This window comes from Mercenaria mercenaria, chromosome 10, assembly GCF_021730395.1.
Source record: "Mercenaria mercenaria strain notata chromosome 10, MADL_Memer_1, whole genome shotgun sequence".
NCBI lineage: Eukaryota > Metazoa > Mollusca > Bivalvia > Venerida > Veneridae > Mercenaria > Mercenaria mercenaria.
The window spans coordinates 9,204,016-9,228,019 of record NC_069370.1 but is presented as its reverse complement, the minus strand read 5'-3'; the positions used below and the strand labels follow the sequence as shown (position 1 = coordinate 9,228,019).

General features: G+C 37.1%; 1 protein-coding gene across 1 annotated transcript in view; it reads left to right on the top strand.

Annotated features, from left to right (window-relative positions):
- Nucleotides 1–23,020, top strand: part of LOC123559793 (disintegrin and metalloproteinase domain-containing protein 10-like) — a 75,399-nt gene extending 52,379 nt beyond the window's left edge. The window contains exons 9-18 of the mRNA XM_053552253.1: nt 357–485; nt 6,022–6,158; nt 9,969–10,149; nt 12,989–13,142; nt 14,213–14,320; nt 14,509–14,608; nt 15,803–15,914; nt 16,982–17,110; nt 18,184–18,323; nt 19,100–23,020. Of these exons, the coding sequence (XP_053408228.1) occupies nt 357–485; nt 6,022–6,158; nt 9,969–10,149; nt 12,989–13,142; nt 14,213–14,320; nt 14,509–14,608; nt 15,803–15,914; nt 16,982–17,110; nt 18,184–18,323; nt 19,100–19,453 (1,544 nt within the window). The 3' untranslated portion in view covers nt 19,454–23,020. The remainder of the gene's footprint in view (nt 1–356; nt 486–6,021; nt 6,159–9,968; nt 10,150–12,988; nt 13,143–14,212; nt 14,321–14,508; nt 14,609–15,802; nt 15,915–16,981; nt 17,111–18,183; nt 18,324–19,099) is intronic.
- Nucleotides 23,021–24,004: the final 984 nt, after the last annotated feature.

Below are 24,004 nucleotides of genomic sequence, written 5' to 3'. Positions count from 1 at the left end.
TTGGTTACTTGAGAAATAATGTACAGAAAATTGTGTTTAAATGTTAGAAATACACACACACAAAAAACTGAATAATTTCATGAGGACATAATTATCCAGAGTGAATTATTCTGGCAACGAATAACTGATCTTGAGTGTACTGATTTAAGTAAAACACATTTTTGCCATACATAAATTCGATTCAGATATGCCTGTAATCTGATTCAGAAGATAAAATATACTTGGTCGCAACAGAAACATTGATGTCATCAGCCATTAACTTGACGTCATTTTAGCTTAAGCGTGTTTTAACAGAAACAAGCATTGTAATACAATTATGTTTTCTTGATGTTTTTTGTTGTTTTTTTTCATTTCAGATTATAATTACACTGACTATTATGGAAATGATGAAGCACAGTATTGTCTATCCTTCCTGATCACTGCTAGAGTGTTGTATCGTGGCAAGGGAAGTCCTCTACTTGGCCTAACATTCCATGCTGCAAAGGGTAAATACTCTTTTCTTTACTAGGCATAGCTTTCCATGCAGCATAGGTTAAGTACTCTGTTCTGTACTAGGCAAAGGCAAACATTCCTCATGAAGAAACAAAGTGTCAACGCATGATCTATGCATGTCGGGTCACTGTTCAAGGTCAAGTAAAAATTTGTTTCTGCTCCATTACTTTTAATTGCATGGGAGGATTTTTTAGTACTACACAGAAATGTTCCCAATGATTAGACTATGTGTCACGCACATGACCCATGGTTGTTGGTCAAAGGTCAAGGTCACTATTGAAGGTCATGTTAAAACATTTTTCACCAGTAGGGGCTTCTGTATTGCCACTGCACTACTCAGTCACTTGTCTCTACTAGGCTTAGTACAAATGTACTCTGTTCTGTACTTTGCCTAGTTTTCCATGCTGCAAAGGGTAAGTATTCTATTCTGTACTAGGCGTAGCTTTCCATGCTGCAAAGAGTAAGTACTCTGTTCTGTACTTGGTCTAGCTTTCCATGCTGCAAGGGGTAAGTACTCTGTTCTGTACTTGGTCTGGCTTTCCATGCAGCAAAGGGTACTCTGTTCTGTACTTGGCCTGGCTTTCCATGTTACAAAAGGAAGTACTCTATTCTGTACTTGGTCTAGCTTTCCATGCTGCAAGGGGTAAGTACTCTGTTCTGTACTAGGCCTAGCTTTCCATGCAGCAAAGGGTACTCTGTTCTGTACTTGGCCTGGCTTTCCATGTTACAAAGGGAAGTACTCTATTCTGTACTTGGCCTAGCTTTCCGTGCTGCAAAGGGTAAGTACTTTATTCTGTACTTGGCCTAGCTTTCCGTGCTGCAAGGGGTAAGTACTCTATTCTGTACTTGGCCTAGCTTTCCGTGCTGCAAGGGGTAAGTACTCTATTCTGTACTTGGCCTAGCTTTTCATGCTGCAAAGGGTAAGTACTCTGTTCTGTACTTGGTCTAGCTTTCCATGCTGCAAAGGGTAGTACTCTGTTCTGTACTTGGCCTAGCTTTCCATGCTGCAAAGGGTAGTACTCTATTCTGTACTTGGTCTAGCTTTCCATGCTGCAAAGGGTAGTACTCTGTTCTGTACTTGGCCTAGCTTTCCGTGCTACAAGGGGTAAGTACTCTATTCTGTACTTGGCCTAGCTTTTGGTGCTGCAAAGGGTAAGTACTCTGTTCTGTACTTGGTCTAGCTTTCAATGCCGCAAAGGGTAGTACTCTGTTCTGTACTTGGTCTAGCTTTCAATGTCGCAAAGGGTAGTACTCTGTTCTGTACTTGGCCTAGCTTTCCATGCTGCAAAGGGTAGTACTCTGTTCTGTACTTGGTCTAGCTTTCAATGTCGCAAAGGGTAGTACTCTGTTCTGTACTTGGTCTAGCTTTCAATGTCGCAAAGGGTAGTACTCTGTTCTGTACTTGGTCTAGCTTTCCATGCTGCAAAGGGTAGTACTCTGTTCTGTACTTGGCCTAGCTTTCCATGCTGCAAAGGGTAGTACTCTGTTCTGTACTTGGCCTAGCTTTCCGTGCTGCAAGGGGTAAGTACTCTATTCTGTACTTGGCCTAGCTTTTCGTGCTGCAAAGGGTAAGTACTCTGTTCTGTACTTGGTCTAGCTTTCAATGTTGCAAAGGGAAGTACTCTGTTCTGTACTTGGCATAGCTTTCCATGCTGCAAAGGGTAGTACTTTATTCTGTACTTGGTCTAGCTTTCCATGCTGCAAAGGGTAGTACTCTGTTCTGTACTTGGCCTAGCTTTCCATGCTGCAAAGGGTAAGTACTCTGTTCTGTACTTGGCCTAGCTTTCCATGCTGCAAAGGGTAGTACTCTGTTCTGTACTTGGCCTAGCTTTTCGTGCTGCAAAGGGTAAGTACTCTGTTCTGTACTTGGTCTAGCTTTCAATGTCGCAAAGGGTAAGTACTCTGTTCTGTACTTGGTCTAGCTTTCAATGTCGCAAAGGGTAGTACTCTGTTCTGTACTTGGTCTAGCTTTCCATGCTGCAAAGGGTAGTACTCTGTTCTGTACTTGGCCTAGCTTTCCATGCTGCAAAGGGTAGTACTTTATTCTGTACTTGGTCTAGCTTTCCATGCTGCAAAGGGTAGTACTCTGTTCTGTACTTGGCCTAGCTTTTCGTGCTGCAAAGGGTAGTACTCTGTTCTGTACTTGGTCTAGCTTTCAATGTCGCAAAGGGTAGTACTCTGTTCTGTACTTGGCCTAGCTTTCCATGCTGCAAAGGGTAGTACTCTGTTCTGTACTTGGCCTAGCTGTTCGTGCTGCAAAGGGTAAGTACTCTGTTCTGTACTTGGTCTAGCTTTCAATGTCGCAAAGGGTAGTACTCTGTTCTGTACTTGGCATAGCTTTCCATGCTGCAAAGGGTAGTACTCTGTTCTGTACTTGGCCTAGCTTTTCGTGCTGCAAAGGGTAAGTACTCTGTTCTGTACTTGGCCTAGCTTTCCATGCTGCAAAGGGTAAGTACTCTGTTCTGTACTTGGTCCAGCTTTCAATGTCGCAAAGGGTAGTACTCTGTTCTGTACTTGGCCTAGCTTTTCGTGCTGCAAAGGGTAAGTACTCTGTTCTGTACTTGGTCTAACTTTCCATGCTGCAAAGGGTAGTACTCTGTTCTGTACTTGGCCTAGCTTTTCGTGCTGCAAAGGGTAAGTACTCTGTTCTGTACTTGGTCTAGCTTTCCATGCTGCAAAGGGTAGTACTCTGTTCTGTACTTGGCCTAGCTTTTCGTGCTGCAAAGGGTAGTACTCTGTTCTGTACTTGGCCTAGCTTTCCATGCTGCAAAGGGTAAGTACTCTGTTCTGTACTTGGTCTAGCTTTCAATGTCGCAAAGGGTAGTACTCTGTTCTGTACTTGGCCTAGCTTTTCGTGCTGCAAAGGGAAAGTACTCTGTTCTGTACTTGGTCTAGCTTTCAATGTCGCAAAGGGTAGTACTCTGTTCTGTACTTGGCCTAGCTTTTCGTGCTGCAAAGGGTAAGTACTCTGTTCTGTACTTGGCCTAGCTTTCCATGCTGCAAAGGGTAGTACTCTGTTCTGTACTTGGCCTAGCTTTCCATGCTGCAAAGGGTAGTACTCTGTTCTGTACTTGGCCTAGCTTTCCATGCTGCAAAGGGTAGTACTCTGTTCTGTACTTGGCCTAGCTTTCCATGCTGCAAAGGGTAGTACTCTGTTCTGTACTTGGCCTAGCTTTCCATGCTGCAAAGGGTAGTACTTTATTCTGTACTTGGTCTAGCTTTCAATGTCGCAAAGGGTAGTACTCTGTTCTGTACTTGGCCTGGCTTTCCATGCTGCAAAGGGTAGTACTCTGTTCTGTACTTGGCCTGGCTTTCAATGTCGCAAAGGGTAAGTACTCTGTTCTGTACTTGGTCTAGCTTTCAATGTCGCAAAGGGTAGTACTCTGTTCTGTTCTTGGCCTAGCTTTCCATGCTGCAAAGGGTAGTACTCTGTTCTGTACTTGGCCTAGCTTTCCATGCTGCAAAGGGTAGTACTCTGTTCTGTACTTGGCCTAGCTTTTCGTGCTGCAAAGGGTAAGTACTCTGTTCTGTAATTGGTAGGGATGTAACGATACATCGAACTATCGATGCATCGCGATACTAAGTGTCCCGATAGCACGCATCGATAGAAAAGTCACGATCCAATAACAATCGCCGATAGTTCCTTCAACAATCGATAGTTTCGATAGTTTTGAAATTTTAGTAAATACAGAAATAATTTATAATTTATAAACCAAGAAACAGGGTCAGCTTTCATTTGCGCCTCGGAAAATGTTTACGTCTCCATTACAATAATTACCCTCACGGAATTAAACTACCATAAAGGACTGAGAAGTCTGGGAGATAATTAATAAATTTAGTTTCTTAGAATTAAATATGTTTAAATAACCTGTTAATTTTAGATGAGAAAATGTACTATGGACATGGAGAAAGAAGGCTATTTGTATTATACAGCAAACTGTTCGGTAGGGCCCTTCATTTAGTGATGGTACACCTTAATCCGATCCGTTCATTTTCGCCTTTTTCGATGCTTTGGGTTATTAAACATGTTGACTTTCGCAACAAAATGGCCGATTCGTTTGAGTATACCTTGCATAGGTTTATTGTTTTACTTATTGTTCCAAAGCCTAGGAAGGCAAGAAATATTTAATGTTAGAATTATTTCTGTCCGTTTCAGTTATACAAACATCTCAATGTGTGTTAACAGCAATTATAAACAGTGCCATCTGTTACACTGTGTAACAATGCCAGTTGGTAGCTTTACTGTATAAAATATGATGGCCGATAACTATTGCAATAGTATCGCAATAGTAACCTGCAATAGAATAGTATCGCAATAGTTTTTAAGCAATATCAATAGTATTGCAATAGTCAAAATTGGCCTCAATAGTCACCCCTAGTAATTGGCCTAGCTTTCCATGCTGCAAAGGGTAAGTACTCTGTTCTGTACTTGGTCTAGCTTTCAATGTCACAAAGGGTAGTACTCTGTTCTGTACTTTGCCTAGCTTTTCGTGCTGCAAAGGGTAAGTACTCTGTTCTGTACTTGGCCTAGCTTTTCGTGCTGCAAAGGGTAAGTACTCTGTTCTGTACTTGGCCTAGCTTTTCGTGCTGCAAAGGGTAAGTACTCTATTCTGTACTTGGGCTAGCTTTTTGTGCTGCAAAGGGTAAGTACTCTGTTCTGTACTTGGTCTAGCTTTCAATGTCGCAAAGGGTAAGTACTCTGTTCTGTACTTGGTCTAGCTTTCAATGTCGCAAAGGGTAAGTACTCTGTTCTGTACTTGGCCTAGCTTTTCGTGCTGCAAAGGGTAAGTACTCTGTTCTGTACTTGGCCTAGCTTTTCGTGCTGCAAAGGGTAAGTACTCTGTTCTGTACTTGGCATAGCTTTCCATGCTGCAAAGGGTAGTACTCTGTTCTGTACTTGGCCTAGCTTTCCATGCTGCAAAGGGTAAGTGTTCTATAATAATGACACTGTTCTCTACTTGGTTTGATATTCTATACTGTAATATATTCCTAATATATAAATCTGGTATGATAATAATAATGATAATAATAGTAATAATACTGCAGAGGGTAAGTACTCTGTAATATTGACTCAGTTCTTTACTTGGCCTAGCTTTCCTTGCTGCAAAGATTAAATATATTCTGTTATATTGACCATTCAATAGTAACTGATCTGAAGCATTTACTAGTAACTGACCATAAGCATTCAGTAGTAACTGACTATAAGCATTCAATAGTAACTTATCTGAAGCATTCAGTAGTAACTGACCTGAAGCATTCATTAGTAACTGAATGCGTCAGGTCAATTACTACTGAATGCTTCAGGTCAGCTACTACTGAATGCTTCAGGTAAGTTACTACTGAATGTTTCACGTCAGTATGTAGTAACTGACCTGAAGCATTCAGTAGTAACTGACCTGGTTATCAAGGCTACAAATTGTAGTGCTGCAATATAACGACTGAGGTCTCTATTTGGCAAGGTTTCCATATGGCAAAGGATAAGTTTTCAGTAAATTGAATATTATTGTACAATATCAGTATCTTTTACAGGTAAAGAAGCTGGGATCTGCTCAACTAGTAATAATAATGGCTTTGTAACATTATTTCAAGAAACTCCGCAAGCGTTACCAGCCCAGGTTACACAGCTCGTGTTTACACATGAAGTTGCACATGCATTTGGTGCAGCAGTAAGTATATTTAAAAAGTTGTGTGTCTTATCACTGTTCTACTGCCACCACCACATCAGCCCCCACTGTCCAACTGCCCAGTACATACTGTTAATACAATAACTGCTTCAGAAATACTTCAAAATACCAACAGTGCAGAGAATATGCACTGGGAATTCCTTATGAAGTCCTGCCAAAGTATTAGCTCACCTGAGCCAGTGGCTCATGGTTAGCTTTTGTGACCGTTTGATGTCTGCCGTCCATCATGTGTCGTTCATCTGTCAACAATTTCTAAAAAAATCATCTTCTTCAAAACCACTGGGCAGATTTACACCAAACTTCACAGGAATGATCCTTGTTTGGCCCCTTTTCAAAGTTGTTCAAAGAATTGAATTCCACACAGAACTCTGGTTGCCATGGCAACAGAAAGGAAAAACTTTAAAAATCCTCTTGTCCAAAACCGCAAGGCATAGAGCTTTGATATTTGGTATGTGACATCATCTAATGGTCCTCTATGAAGAGTGTTCAAACTATACCCCTGGGGTGAAAAGAGACCCCACCCGGGGGTCCCAAGTTTTACATAGACGTATAGGAAAAAACTTTAAAAATCTTCTTTTCTGAAACCACAAGACCTAGGCCTTTGAAATCTGGTGTGTAGTGTTGCCTTAAGGTCCTCTACCTATATTGTTCAAATTATTACCCTGGGGTGAAAGTCCCAAGTTTTACATAGACTTATATAGGAAAAAACTTTAAACATCTTCTTTCCTGAAACTGCAACGCCTAAGCTTTTGATATTTGGTATGTTGCATTGCTAGTAGCCCTCTACCAAAAATATTTAAATTATGCCCCTTGGGTGAAAAGAGGCCCTGCTCTGGGGGTCCCAAGTTTTACATAGGAAAAAGTAGGAAAAAACTTTAAAAATCTTCTTTTCTGAATGTTCAAGACCTAGGCCTTTGATATTTGGTATGTAGCATCGCCTAGTGGTTCTCTAACAAGATTATTTAAATTATGCCCCTGGGGTGAAAAGAGGCCTCACCCTGGGGTCACTTGTATATGAGTTATATAGGAAAAAATTCTTCAAAAATTATCTGATTAAATTTCCAAGACTTTTTAATTATAATTACCTGATGACCCCAAGTAATTAGGGGTTACTTGACTGTGACCTTGACCTACTGACCTTCTTTCTTGTTTTTTAAGATACAGCCTTGAAATTTGGATGACATGTACAGTTTTGCACACCGATCGTTCTTAACACTGACTTTCAGTGACCATGAATGTGACCTACTGACCTACTTTCTTAATATTTTACCATCAGTTTGACATTTGAAACATGTAGCTCATATTACTCAGGTGAGCGATCCAGGGTAATCATGACCCTCTTGTTAGCTTGTCTATTTAAAAATTTACAAATAGTAGAGCGTTTGTTGTTACCCTTTCATCTGCATCAGTGTCCACATCAGCATCCACATCACAAAAGTTTAGCATGTAAGTAGGTTTCTCTAAAACTACCAGGCTAAATGCTTTCAAACTTCAATTATGTTTTTGGCATCATGAGATTACCTAACAGGAAAATTAACATAACTCTACCATTTTAGCTCACCTGTCACAAAGTGACAAGGTGAGCTTTTGTGATCGCGCAGCGTCCGTCCGTCCTTCCGTAAACTTTTGCTTGTGACCACTCTAGAGGTCACATTTTTCATTGCGTCTTTATGAAAATTGGTCAGAATGTTCACCTTGATGATATCTAGGTCAAGTTCGAAACTGGGTCACGTGCGGTCAAAAACTAGGTCAGTAGGTCTAAAAATAGAAAAACCTTGTGACCTCTCTAGAGGCCATATTTTTCACAAGATCTTCATGAAAATTGGTCAGAATGTTCACCTTGATGATATCTAGGTCAAGTTCGAAACTTGGTCACGTGCCATCAAAAACTAGGTCAGCAGGTCAAATAATAGAAAAACCTTGTGACCTCTCTAGAGGCCATATTTTTCATGGGATATGTATGAAAGTTGGTCTGAATGTTCACAGTGATGATATCTAGGTCAAGTTTGAAACTGGGTCACCTGTGGTCAAAAACTAGGTCAGTAGGTCTAAAAATAGAAAAACCTTGTGACCTCTCTAGAGGCCATACTTTTGAATGGATCTTCATGAAAATTGGTCAGAATGTTCATTTTGATGATATCTAGGTCAAGTTTGAAACTGGGTCACATGCTATCAATAACTAGGTCAGTAGGTCAAATAATAAAAAAATCTTGTGACCTCTCTAGAGGCAGTATTTTTCATGGGATCTGTATGAAAGTTGGTCTGAATGTTCATCTTGATGATATCTAGGTCAAGTTCGAAACTGGGTCACGTGTTCCAAAACTAGGTCAGTAGTTCTAAAAATAGAAAAACCTTGTGACCTCTCTAGAGGCCATACTTTTCAATGGATCTTCATGAAAGTTAGTCGGAATGTTCACCTTGATGATATCTAGGTCAAGTTAAAACTGGGTCACGTGCCATTAAAAACTAGGTCAGTAGGTCAAATAATAAAAAAAAAAATTGTGACCTCTCTAGAGGCCATATTTTTCATGGGATCTGTATGAACATTGGTCTGAATGTTCATCCTGATGATATCTAGGTCAATTTCTAAACTGGATCAACTGCGGTCAAAAACTAGGTCAGTAGGTCTAAAAATAGAAAAACCTTTTGACCTCTCTAGAGGCCATATTTTTCAATGGATCTTCATGAAAATTGGTTTGAATGTTCACCTTGATGATATCTAGCTAAAATTTGAAACTGGGTCACATGCGGTCAAAAAGTAGGTCAGTAGGTATAAAAATAGAAAAACCTTGTGACCTCTCTAGAGGCCATATTTTTCATGAGATCTTCATGAAAATTGGTGAGAATGTTCATCTTGATGATATCTAGGTCAGGTTCAAAACTGGGTCACGTGCCTTCAAAAACTAGGTCATTAGGTCAGATAATAAAACAACCTTGTGACCTCTCTAGAGGCCATATTTTTTCAATGGATCTTCATGAAAATTGGTCAGAACTTTTATCTTGATGATATCTAGGTCAAGTTCAAAACTGGGTCACATGAGCTCAAAAACTAGGTCACTATGTCAAATAATAGAAAAAATGACGTCATACTCAGTTCAAAACTGGGTCATGTGGGGACAGGGGAGCGATTCAGGACCATCATGGTCCTCTTGTTTTTTGTAAACATTTTGCCCCTTTTTATCTCCAAAATTTTAGTTAAAGTTTTGCAAAGGGTGGGTAGAATGGATGTAGGGGAGGAGGAAGCCGAAAAAAATACGGTGGTATTGGTCAGTGAAAAGTATGGTTTAGTCAGGGAAAAGTCAGGGAATTTCATTTTCTCAACTAAGTGGCAACCCTGTATATTAAAACTAATATAATAATTATTATTTATTTTTAAGCATTTGATTAACAGTTTATATATTTCAAGACTTTTTCAGACTCGTTCACTCTTCAATATGTTTATCATATGTAACAGCGTACGATAAGTTACGGTGTAAAATTCTACTTACAGTTTGATGGCTCCTCAGTGTTATTCTTTATTTATTTGAGCCGTGCCATGAGAAAACCAACATAGTGGCTTTGCGACCAGCATGGATCCAGACCAGCCTGCGCATCCACGCAGTCTGGTCAGGATCCATGCTGTTCGCTAACAGTTTCTCTAATTCCAATAGACTTTGAAAGCGAACAGCATGGATCCTGACCAGACTGCGTGGATGCGCAGGCTGGTCTGGATCCATGCTGGTCGCAAAGCCACTATGTTGGTTTTCCCATGGCGTGGCTCATTTATACAAATAAATACGATATATATTACAGCATGACAATATGGACGAATGTTCAGAATTCAACTTGAAAGACGAACCAACAGATGGTTACTACCTGATGCATAGTGTCGCACAGCGAGGAGACAAACCCAACCATTATAAACTGTCAGCATGTAGTCTGAAATATATCTCTGAAGTGCTTTCCTTTCAAAAATCCCGACAGTGCTTCACTGGTAATGTATAGCCTTTGGTCCTTTCTATATACTATACAAAATCAACAACAGACGCTGTTGTGCGATTTGCGAGACACATTTATTTTGCGATGACATATTTAAACGTACAAGCCGTAGATACATGTGAATTAATCAAACACAAAATGTATACGTTTAAACAAACGATCTTTGAATATGTTTTACATGATATTCATAAAAGATTTCCAAAACGTGGTCGACTCGCCCAGGAAAAACCAGTGTCTGGAAACCTGTGCCCTTTTATCACATGTCTTTTACCACTGAATGTTGGGCTTCATCCTTGAAAGATCTTTTATGAACAATATGTCGGATAACTATTAACTCTAGATAAGTTACGTTTCCTCAACATTGAGGTTACAAATTATTGTGTAAATAAAGTAAGTATTACAATAATGTTCCTCTGATCTATAACATTGAATTTAAATTTAACGATGTCACCGCACAGAGTGAATCGCTAGAACTAATTTCTTACCGCCAAAAACCTTATTTATATCTGATCTCGAATCACTCGAGCATTCAAAACAGGTTTTGAAAGATAATAACGCTAGGACAAAGGTACTCCGCTATACGATGTAACGCGGAGTACAAAAATTATTAACACCTCCACATAGCAAAAGCCTCCCAGTCAGGACATATTTTGTAAATTAAAAGAAAATTAAAGTGATGGGAGATATTTAGAAAATAGTAGCATATAAGGAGATATTCTAGAAAAGATTTGGTGTGAAGGGAAATATTCTAGAAAAGATTTAGAGTGAAGGGAGATATTTTAGGAGATATTCTAGAAAAGATTTAGAGTGAAGGGAGATATTCTGGAAAAGATTTATAGTGGAGGGAGATATTCTAGAAAAGATTTGGTGTGAAGGGAGATATTCTAGAAAATATTTAGAGTGAAGGGAGATATTTTAGGAGATATTCTAGAAAAGATTTGGAGTGAAGGGAGATATTCTAGAAAAGATTTATAGTGGAGGGAGATATTCTAGAAAAGATTTTGAGTAAAGGCAGATATTCTAGAAAAGATTTTGAGTGAAGGGAGATATTCTAGAAAAGATTTTGAAATAAAGGCAGATATTCTAGAAAAGATTTTGAGTGAAGGGAGATTTTGAGTACAGGGAGGTATTGTTAGAAAAATAAGAGTGAAGGGAAATAATCTAAAAAAAGATTTCAGTTGAAGGGAGGTAATCTAGAAAAGATTTCAAGTGAAAGCAGATATTGTAGAAAAAGGTTTAGTGAAGGTTTAGTGATCCTAGGGTCAAGAAAAAGATTTAGAATGAAAGGAGACACCAAAAGTGAGGAAAGTTTTTTTCAAGAAAAAGAAGAGTGAATGGAGGTATTGCAGAGAACTGAATTTCCAAAATTGATTTTGTTTAGTATTGAGATTTTTAGCCCACCATCATCAGATGGTGGGCTATTCAAATCACTCTGCGTCCGTGGTCCGTCCGTCCGTTAACAATTTCTCGTTATCGCATCTCCTCAGAAACTACTGGGGGGATTTTGACCAAACTTTGTCAGATTGATGTATTGGTACCCTAGTTGTGTCCCCCTGAAAATCAGACTGGTTCAACAATTTTTGAGTGAGTTATGGCCCTTTGTTTACTTTTATAATTTACATAGATTTATATAGGGAAAAACTTTGAAAATCTTCTTGTCCAAAACCACAGAGCCTAGGGCTTTCATATTTGGTATGAAGCATCATCTAGTGGTCCTCTACCAAGACGATTCAAGTTGACCTTGATTTTGACCTAGTGACCTACTTTCACATTTCTGTAGCTAACGCCTTCAAATTTGGACCACATGCATAGTTTTGTGCACTGGAAAAAACTTTGACCTTGACATTGACCTAGTGACCTACTTTCACATTTTTGAAGATACAGGCTTCAAATTTGGACCACATGCATAGTTTTGTGTTCCGAAATGAAATTTGACCTTGATTTTGTCCTAGTGACCTACTTTCACATTTCTCAAGCTACAGCCTTCAAATTTGGACCACATGCATAGTTTTGTGTAATGAAAAAAAACTTTGACCTTGACATTGACCTAGTGACCTACTTTCACATTTTTGAAGGTACAGGCTTCAGATTTGGACCACCTGCATAGTTCTGTGTTCCGAAATGAAATTTGACCTTGATTTTGACCTAGTGACCTACTTTCACATTTCTTAAGCTACAGCCTTCAAATTTGAACCACATGCATAGTTTTGTGTACTGAAATGAACTTTGATCTTGAGATTGACCAAGTGATCTACTTTCACATTTCTGAAGCTACAGGCTTCAAATTTGGACCTCATGCATATTGAAATTTGATATTGATTTTTACCTAGTACCTACTTTCACATTTCTCAAGCTGCAGCCTCCAAATTTTAAGCACATGCATAGTTTTGTATACGGAAATTAACTTTGACCTTGAACTTGATCTTGTGACCTACTTTCACATTTCTCAAGGTAAAGCATTCAAATTTGGACCACATGCACAGTGTTGTGTACTGAAATGAAATTTGACCTTGATTTTGACCTTGAGCTAGTCTTGAAATTTGGAACATTCAAAAATGGCTCAATAGTGGGTGCCAAGATCACTCTATGATCTCTTGTAATCCTTACCTTGCTTATTTCTAAAATGGACAGTACCATTAACTGTTAAAAGGGGTGCTTACCAAAAGGATACTGACTGAATGGCGAACAGTACAAACCATGATCAGACTGCACGGATGTGCAGGCTGATCTTGGTCTGCACTGGTTGCAAAGGCAGAATCACTTGCTGCCAGCAGGCTACGGGTTAATCCAATTTAACAGCAATTAGAAGTACATGATACATTTTCTATCTACAGAAAGTGAATTACCATATTGTGGTAATGGTATAGTTGATGAAGGTGAGCAGTGCGACTGCGGCAATGACTGTGACACTGGCCTTGATAACTGCTGTCATTCCCACAATGCAACTGGAGGTTTAAGATGTACGCTAAAAGAAGGAGCACAGTGCAGGTAACTATAATGAAGTTACTGTTCTACAAAGTGTCTGAAAGTATTCTCTAAATTTTTGACTTGATCAATTTCCTTATTTAACATGTTTACACAAATCATTTTATCAGATTTAAATTGAATTTTACATGGTTTTGAAAAGAGTAGACAATGGTACGTTTTCAATTTTATTTGCTCATAGTCTTAGATTTAATATTTTAAAAGACAAAAGACTACAAAATGAAACCTTTGAGCTGATTTAATTAGTTGACTCGGTACCATTTTTAGCACAATTTTAAAGAATGCTTGGAGCTTAAATCACTCTAGTCTGCTTCCTGGAAAACCTGGAGCCACATCAGCATTTTAAAGTCTGGAATTTAGACCTGGACTTAAAAACCGATAATATTCTTTATTTAGCAAATTTAAAGAGATTCATTTCATATTTTTCTTGAGTGTAAGATGTAAAACATGGTAATTCCTTTCATTATAGCTGAAAAAAGTAGAAAAATTGTTTTACAGAAATAAGTAAATGCAGTTCAAATATATGTCTCGAAATTTAATAAATCAGCCATTTTTTCGTTGTCATGGAAACAAAATGGCGGCCATTTTGATAAAATGTTTAAATGGTCATAACTTTCTAATTTTTAAGCCGATTTTGAAAATTCTTTCACTTCTTTAAATGATTTAAGAAATCCTAGCAGACAGAATTAATATAAGAACAACATTGCCTTTTACCTTTAATAGCACACATTCATTTCAGCTGAAATTTGCTGAACTATCATTATAGTTGCCGAATGAAGATTTCCGCAAAATTCTCTTACAATCTATGCATATGTGCATTTGCAAGAGCAAAATGAAAATTTAGCATTTAACTGTGCAAATCTACATCAGGCATGGATAGGCAGCGGGGAAGAACCATTGATCTAATACTAGCCAGCTGGACAGCTTCCTCACATGACAGGATTCTGTATCTTACACAGAAATGTTGAGCTTATAGTGTTGATGGGGCAGAGTAGTTTGAAAAACAACTCTCCTGTGGGTACAACTGATCGATAAAGTGAAAAACGTCAGATATGTATACATTTGTATTTCAGTCCAAGCCAAGGGCCGTGTTGTGACAGCAGTGTATGCCAGTATATAAACCGCTCAAAGGACTTTGTGTGTCAGAACTCAAAACCATGTGTGGATGAATTGTACTGTCAATATCCTTTTATTGTATCAAATAAGCAATATTAAGCAGCTTTAAGCTTTTTTATAAAACCTTCATGATAATATGAAAATAGTTCCATTTAAGGTTTGTAAGCTATGTTTAGACATAGGTTCAGTGATTGAGTCTGGTTGAACGAGAATAGAGATTTGTTCAGTGATTAAGTTCCTTAACCATTTATACTGGGGAGATGTATGGCTCTCACTGTCCTCCACCTGAAAAACATGAGATTAGACAAGATGGCTTCATTTGCAGTCCAAATGGACGTGTCTGTGATGCTGGGGTAAGATATTTCTTCTCCTTAAACCTTTTTACCTTAACTGAGTACAAGTTCGAGCCTCACTCAGGGCGTTGAATTCTTCATGTGAGGAAGCCTTCCAGCTGGCTTACGGAAGGTCGGTGGTTCTACCCAGATGCCCGCTCGTGATGAAATCATGCACGGAGGGGCACCTGGGGTCTTCCTCCACCATTGAAGCTGGAAAGACGCCATATGACCTATAATTGTGTCGGTGTGACGTTAAACCCAACAAAATAAAATAAATAAATAAATTGAGTACAAAGCTATTGTGATTGCCCTGTGTCCTTCATTGGGAACAGTTTGGCTGCTAACATTCTAGAGGTCACAATTTTTGCCTAGTCTTAAAGAAACTTGGTCAGAATGTTTGTCTCAATAAAATCTCAGATGGGTTTGATACTGGGTCTTCAGGGGTCAAAACCTAAGGTCGAAGGTAAAAAAAAACTTCTTAACGCTGTAGATGTAGGCTAACAGACACATTTTCTACCTGATCTTTATGAAACTTTGCCCAATATTTGTCTTTATAAACTGTCTGTTGTTGAGGTCAAAAATGAAGTCACTAGGATAAGTCATCAAAAACCTTTGTTAACAATCTAAAGTACTGATACAGATGACAAATGCTTAATGAATAAAATAACTTAATTATTATTATTACAGTAGAATTCCAGTTATGTAATCAGAGAAAAACTATTTTTAGAAAAAGTTAGTGAATTTAGTAAAATATTTAATAATTAAAAACTCTTAGATTAGATAAATACTCAAAAATGAATTTATAAATTGATTAATAATTGATTATTTAACCCTCAGAGATTTTTATTGATGTAACCAATCCAAAAGTTTCTTTCAGAGTGATTTAATGGCTGCCGAATTCTGTTAAGGTAAAATTCCCCCAGAATGCATTTCATTTTGATTCACTTGCCCCTCACAACCATGGGTTCAAAACCTCGCTTGAAGTTTTGGATTCTTTTATGTGAGTAAGCCATCAGTCTGGCTTAGGCTTATGGAAGGTTGGTTGTTCTACCCATGTGCCAGTCCGTGCATGAAATGATTCACAGAGGGGCACCTGCCATATTTCCTGTAATTGGGTCAGCATGTTTTGAAATGTTTCCAAAAAAAAAAAAAAAGAAGATAAAGGCTCAAAACATTTTTTTTTATAATTTTAAGGATATTCTTTGTTTCTAGAGTTGTAATGCATCCATATGTAAACTGATACAATGGCGTGAATGTCAGATGTCAAATGATGAAGAAAAACTCACCATTCAGGAGAAAGAGGACCTGTGCTATATTGGTTGTCGTAAGTTAAGCTGCTGTATTGTTTCTTTTCTTTGTAATTGAAGCACATTAAATGTTGCTAAATGAAAATGACCATGAATTCTTTTCATTTAGTCTGCATAAAATTTGTGGTTTCATTCAAAACTGCTATTTCATGGGAACACAAAGTCCTGAATTTTAAATTTTACAGATGAAATTAATGGATTTTTTTGGGATAAATTTGTGGCCGAGTGGTAAATGTCACTGTACCTAGCTATACAAGTGACTTGAGGAAGTTTGGTGGTTCTTCTTTGGGCCCCTTCCTGTCCCTGAAATGATGTTGGTCCTTTTCCGCCATTAAGCTGGAAATTCACTATGTTACACAGATTTGAGTAGGTGCAACTAAGATAAAACAAACAAAACAAATCCAGGGCCCATGTTTGTAGTTGTTATAGACCAGTTCCTTAGTTTTCTTTTTGTCATACTTAGTAAAACTGACATTGATTTCAGTGACACTTTGCACGAGTATAACTCCTGTTTTAACAAAAAGTCTACAAAAGTTTCCCAATTATAGCTGCTTTTGGAACAATATATTTAAGAAATAATAAGTTCCCAAACGTGGTTTATCGTAGAATAACCCGTGTTTTGAGTTCTTATGCATAAGAATATATCACAAAGGCCGTACTGGCCTGAGTGATATATTGTTTCGCATAAGAACAAAAAACTCTGGTTATTCTACGATAAAGCACACTTGGGAACTTGTTATTTCGATTCTAACACGACATACTAGTATCAACAGTGTTAGAAAAAATGGTAACTACTTTTTACGACCGTGCTACGCACCTGGATTGTATGACGTCACTGAACGCGCGTGGGTTATTGCAGAATAACCTGAGATAGATTTTGCTTTACATGTATGTAGGTTATTTGCTGGTCGTGTTAGAATGTGGACTATATGACACTTGCTGTCTGAGAATCTGGATGAAATGTGGCCTGAATAATATTTAGTTCAGGTAGGGCAATCAACATCTTCCATAGAGCTTTGAACAAAGACGTTATGTTTAAAGAATTTCATACATCCTATTATATAGAAAACCTTTCTTATTTCAGGGAAACCTAAATCTGATGACTGTATTAGTTCAAGTGACCTTGACAAGGTTAGGCAGCACCCAGAATTTATGAATTTATTGACCAACATTACTGCTGATAATACAATACTTCCGATACGACTTCCTATAGGTAAGTAAACTGATAGCACCTAGAAGTTATTATTCTTTTGACCAACATGGCAGCAGATACTACAATACTTCTATATTGACCCCTATAGGTAAATAAACTTACAATGTCTAGGAATTACGATTCTGTTTCTGATATACAGTACTTCTTAAATAGTTTTCTTTAGGTAAGTAAACTGACAGCACCAATAATTGATGAATAAGTTGACCAACATTTCTTCTGATATAGCTGTATCAAGTGGAATCTGTGACAGGTGTCATTCTTACCTTTGTGCCATCCAGTCTAGACTGATGCTGTTGGGAACAATACTGAATTAAGTAATCACCCAGAAGATACTGCTGGAAACAGTACCCAATTAAGTAATCACCCAGATGATACTGCTGGAAACAGTACCCAATTAAGTAATCACCCAGATGATACTGCTGGAAACAGTACCCAATTAAGTAATCACCCGGATGATACTGCTGGAAACAGTACCCAATTAAGTAATCACCCGGATGATACTGCTGGAAACAGTACCCAATTAAGTAATCACCCATATGATACTGCATGAAACAGTACCAAATTAAGTAATCACCCATATGATACTGCTGGAAACAGTACCAAATTAAGTAATCACCCATATGATACCGCTGGAAACAGTACCAAATTAAGTAATCGCCCATATGATACCGCTTGAAACAGTACCAAATTAAGTAATCGCCCATATGATACCGCTAGAAACAGTACCAAATTAAGTAATCACCCATATGATACCGCCGGAAACAGTACCAAATTAAGTAATCACCCAGATGATACTGCTTGAAACAGTACCCAATTAAGTAATCACCTATATGATACTACCGGAAACAATACCGAATTAAGTTATCACCCTGATGATACTCAACTGCTTGAAAAAATACCGAATTAAATAATCACCTGGCTGATACTGCTGGAAACAGTTCAGATGTAAGTTTACACCCAGTGCTGAACTGTAGTTGGGATATCATATTTGTCTGGAAATGGAACCATGGTCACTGTAGTCCAACCAGCTACCTTACCACTGACTGCCTTTAATTGCTTCTGTTATTTTACAGGTACCCCTTGTAACAGAAACACTGGGTACTGTGATGTGTTCAAGCGATGTCGAGGTGCTAGTCCTGACACACCATTGAGTAGACTGAAAAATTGCATCTCAAGTGGTGAATGTGGTGCAAAGATTGTAGCTATTTTGAAGGTGAGCGTTATAAAAATATTTTGCTTGATGAGAATGCTAACAAAAGTAGGAACTTATTGCTGTGAAATTATTAATGTTCGTGGGGGACTTATTTTCGTGGATTTCGTGTTTGAGTCAATCCACAAAATTTAATCCCAGCAAACTAGTAAAATTCTGATTCATTTTATGTTCAAAAGTTAAACTACACAAATTCATATCCCCACGAAATTGCCGTTTTGACCAAAACCACGAAATTTCATGCCCACGAAATTAAATGATTTTACAGTATGTAGTTTTGGCATTGACAAAGGGTCTGTTCATTAAGGTTAATGTTACTTGTTTAGCGTGGGTAGTAAGCGAACGTCCCCTCTGGAATGAATGGAACAACTTATTTCCAGTTTAGATCATGACAGTTGTCATATTTATCTCCCCATATTCCAGGTGAGGCCAATTCTGTTGGAAACAATACCAATTCAAGTAAATCACCCAGCTTTGAACACTAGTCAGTATATCAGCCGTGACTGGGAATCAAACATGGATCGCTGGTGTCGTAGTCCAACCTACTAACCACTCTGTCATGTGATTTCAGCAGAAAGATTGTAATGAAAGTAAAGAAAACAGCTCTACAGAGCAAAAAAATATACTAAGAACTATTTGAATCCACCATTATGTGACTAACTTTTTTTCATTCCATTGTCATATTTAGTGTCGGTATACCTTAAACTTAAGATGACAGATCTTTCTCTATCTTCAGTTTCCGTATGATCTAAAAGCTGTTTTTATTAATTTTGTTTCAGGTGTACTGGTGGCTTGTTCTGCTGGGCAGTATTGCGTGTATACTTTTATTTTGGCTCTTCGTGAAGTGTTGTGCTGTACACACAAAGAGTAGTAATCCAGAGGTGGAGCTACGGCACCCACATCGATCCGTCCGTCAATCTGTAACAAGTGTACGTGACTCAGTTATTCATCCTCAGAAATCGTTTCGCAATTCAGTGAGAAGTATGCGTAACTCAGTGACAAGTCTTCGCACATCTTTTCGACGTATGAATAGCAGGCCTATTTCCAGTGAACTTGACTTAAAGAGAATAGAAGAAGAATTGGAAGTTTTAAATAATAATCCGTCTACAAACGTTGACGATGTTTTTCTCTAGTATGTAAGAAACTGAATGTTAAGTGACTGTGGATAATGAATACAGTTTTCTTACTTAACCCTTACCATGCTAAATTTCTATTCTTCCAATTTGGACAGTACCATTAACTGTTGAAAGGGGTGCTTACCAGAAGGATACTGGCTGAATAGTGACTAGTGCAGATCATGATCAGACTGCATGGATGTGCAGGCTGATCATGATCTACACTGGTTGCAAAGGCAGAACTAATTGTGTCCAGCATGGTCAGGGTTAAAGCAGTGGTGTATATAAATGAATTGATACATAATAGATACGAAAAATACAAATACAAAAGTTCCAACCATTATCTTTATAAAAATCAACATGTTCAGGTATTTTGAGAGTAGTAATTTCTGAAAAAGTATTTCAAAGCATTTTTTTTTTATCAATAATGTTTCCCTGGCAAGTCTGGGTTTTTAAGGACTGATCCTGGTTCTTGCTTATGATTACCCGGATATTCCAATATAAGTCTTCGTAAAAAGTAGATTTTCAGACTTCTAATGTTTTAAAGTTTTAATAGTGAGATTTTTGTCACTAAAACATCCATGATTGAATCTTTGGTGTGTTTTAGCGTCACTGATATTACATGTCAGTATAATATTTGCCTCATTTTATCATGTGTATCATGAAATGAGAGTAATAAAGAATTGAATTGTAAGGACAAACTAGCATTTAAGCATTTCTGATAGTCAAAGCATTTTTTTTTATCAATAATGTTTCCCTAGCAAGTCTGGGTTTTTAAGGACTGATCCTGGTTCTTGCTTATGATTTCCAGGATATTCCAATATAAGTCTTCGTAAAAAGTAGATTTTCAGACTTCTAATGTTTTAAAGTTTTAATAGTGAGATTTTTGTCACTAAAACATCCATGATTGAATCTTTGGTGCATTTTAGCGTCACTGATATTACATGTCAGTATAATATTTGCCTCATTTTATCATGTGATTCATGAAATGAGAGTAATAAAGAATTGAATTGTAAGGACAAACTAGCATTTAAGCATTTCTGATAGTCAAATTTGAATAAATTTTGTGAATGTAATAACTCAGTGAGTTTAAATTAACAGTTATTTATTCACAGGTCAGGCAAAAAAGTATGAAAATCTCCATTTTCAGCACCTGATATTGAATAATATTAAGAAGTTTAAATACTTGAAAAAACCCAGGAATAATTTGTTGATTTCAAAAGCATACACAGGAGACGATAAGCCAGGAGGTTTCAGGGTACAAGAACATGATCTTAGTTTTATTTCTTTGTTTAAGCAAACAGTGTGAAATCTTAGTTTTTTCTTTGTTTAAGCAAACAGTGTGAAATCTTAGGGGTTTTTTTGTTGTTTTTTTTGGAGCAAACAGAAAAAAAATATAATTCTGTTCTAGTTTTAGTTTTTAAACTTTGTACATGTCTGTAAATTGCCTTTTTGATCATTTTATCTGATATCATTGTGTTCATCTATGTAGAGAAATCCACCATGAAACGTTCACTCAGATTTTTTTCCTTTGAATTTGTCAGTGATATGAAACAAGTACTATATACAATCAATTTCCCATTTTACCCTTATTTTAGTAATAAAATATACTTTCCAATACATTTACAAAAGTTTTTACCCATAGTAAACTGCTAGGTATTAATTTCATGACCCCCATTAGCTTCATGGACTGTAGGGGCACTTCCCCTTCAGGCCCTATCAGCAACTTTGATCTTTTACTTCAATAACTAGTATTATTTGTTTACCTCATGAAGGCCAAAGATTAACCCTTACCCTGCTAAATTTCTATAATGAACTTGTCCATCTTTCAATTTTGACAGTACCATTAACTTTTAAAAAGGGGTGTCCAGCATGATAAGGGTAAAAAATGAAATGAGCCGTGCCATGAGAAAACCAACATAATGGGTGTGCGACCAGCAAGGATCCAGACCAGCCTGCGCATCCGCGCAGTCTGGTCAGGATCCATGCTGTTCGCTTTTAAAGCCTATTGGAATTGGAGAAACTGTTAGCGAACAGCATGGATCCTGACCAGACTGCGCGGAGACTATCTTCTCCTTAGTCTCTAAACCTCTAGATGCTAGGAGGACTCTCGTACAAACAACAGCAGTTGTTAATCTCATCAAGCAACTTGCAGAGAGCACAACCCAGGTTCAAGGTTCAAGGTCACACTTGAAGGTCAAAAGGTCATGATCATAACATTTTACTTCGCCAGTATCAAGACTGAACTAGGGGTATTAAATGCGTTTAGTGATAATTCTAGTGTACAATTGCAGTCACAATTTTTTATTTCTGCTAAAACTTGTGATATCTAAAAGTATTTGCATGTGACTTACTGGCAATGTAATTGCTGTTCATTAACAACATCATTAACACCATTTACAACACCATTGTCATCACTTTCATCATGAAGCAGTGTAACTGCAATACTCTTTGTTATCATAATAATCACCTCATTTCACAATATACATTATGTTTGTCATAAAGTATCAGTGCAAATAGTGAAATTGTCAACATGCTTTTTGTTTATTTTAGATTTGAAGTCATCGCTACTTTCATCCACCCAGTTTGTTTAGTCATCAATACTTTCATCATCCTAGTTTGTTTATTTGAAGTCATGACTACCTTCATCATCCTAGTCATCAACAAAGTTTTTACAGTTTTTATGTAATCACTTTCAATTTTGACTCACTGCCCCTTTATCATTGTTAACAAAATCACCATCATGATCTACATCTTCTTCTTTCTTCTTTTTATCAAAAAAATAATCATCAACATCATTAACAACAGCAGTACCACCAATCTGTGCAATAAAATTGAATTAACTGTGTGCTGTTTTAGGGGTAGAAAATATATTTTTAGTCATTTTTTGCTTGACTTTTCAAGGAATAGGTAGAGCTATTGCACACACCCTTTCACCAGCATCCGTGTCAGTATCAATGTTGGCATCAGTGTCCCAGTTTGGTTAAATTTTTGTATGTAAGATGGCAGTTCAGTAACACTAGAGCGAATGGATTGGAACTTCACTCGCTTGTTTACTGTGATGATTTTACACGCAATACACAGGTTCTATATCTGTTCTTACATTTTTACAAAGTTATACCGTGTTTTCAATTAAGATTTTTTTTGTGATTTTTTTGTTTTAAGCTAGTTTCTCAGCAACCAGAGTTTTGCCCCTGTTTTCGACTTAGTCATAATCTGTTGCCTCACATAGCATCAAGATCTATGACTAAAAAAAAATGCACCATGTTTTACTTGTTTATGTCTATGTGTTTAGTATGTTTTCTTGTTTTAGTAACAAGACTTTTGAATAGTCTTAAGCATTGCTGTCCTCTGATAGCACTTCTTTAATTAATGAAAATGTAAAAACTGTTGTAAGGAATTAATTTTTTTCTGCTTCAGCAATTTTATTGTTTTATGTTTACGTTTTACATAAAGTCTGTTTAGATTTGTTATGAATATTGTACATAATTTTGTTATTTGAATAATTTAGTATATTTTTGTACATTTGATATTGTATATATTGCTTTGCTATGAAATGAATGAAGTAAATTCTGTGAAAATCTTGTTTTATATTATTTTTAAAATAAGCCGTTTTTAAAAGGGGCATTTGTCAAGGTGAAGAACACTTCATCAAAAATTAGAGAATTCATTTATTTGTAAGCAGTTGCAAATAAAATGAAATAAAAAAAACACAAATTGCTGGTCTGTGGAATTTCTACCTTGAATTTAAAAAAATGTCTTGTAAACATTCACAGTTGAACACTGATTATGTTATACCATACAAACTGGGGAAAAAAATGGAAATGTTCGTGTCAGTAAAATCTCACAAATAACTTATTTTGAAAGAAACATATTTTCCAAACATTATAACGATAAAAATGTTGCTATAACCTCTTTATGGAAAAAAAATCAAAGGGTCATAACTCCTAGAAATATAGTGTCGACTAAAATTCTTTCTTTTTTGCATACATTCAAAATATTATAGATCAACTGCAAAAGTTTGAATGAAATCTTCCCTAAATAAAGAAAGGAGAAGAACACACAAGATTTGCAACACGGACAGAAAGACGGCTCCAGACAGACATGCAGAAAAGACATCACTAAAATATATACTGTTCCGACTTTGCATTTCAAAGAGCAAGTCGCATGATCTGCTCAGTGGAAGGAAAAAAATGATGATTATCAATCTAACATAAGGCTGCTGTTTGTGTCATTTTTCAGGGTATGTCACTTTTTAGGGGTGTTTATATGTGTGCACAGTCATGCACAGTTAAAAAATGATAGGTTTTGAATTGCATTCCATGGCGAAACTTTAATAATTGATGCTGATAAGTCTTTTTTTTTTTTGCCAAAAAAAAATGAGATATCTAGAGACAAATGTTTTGTTGTTGTTTTTTTTACAAAATGCTTAACTCTGGGAAAAAATCGAACTAACCACTGAAGCTTAATTAATTAAAAGCTACCGAACATGCTGTTGCACTCAGTTCAGCAGCACACGTAAGCAACACGAAGTAATCAATTACTTGTCAAAGCTGGACTAAGAAGTGG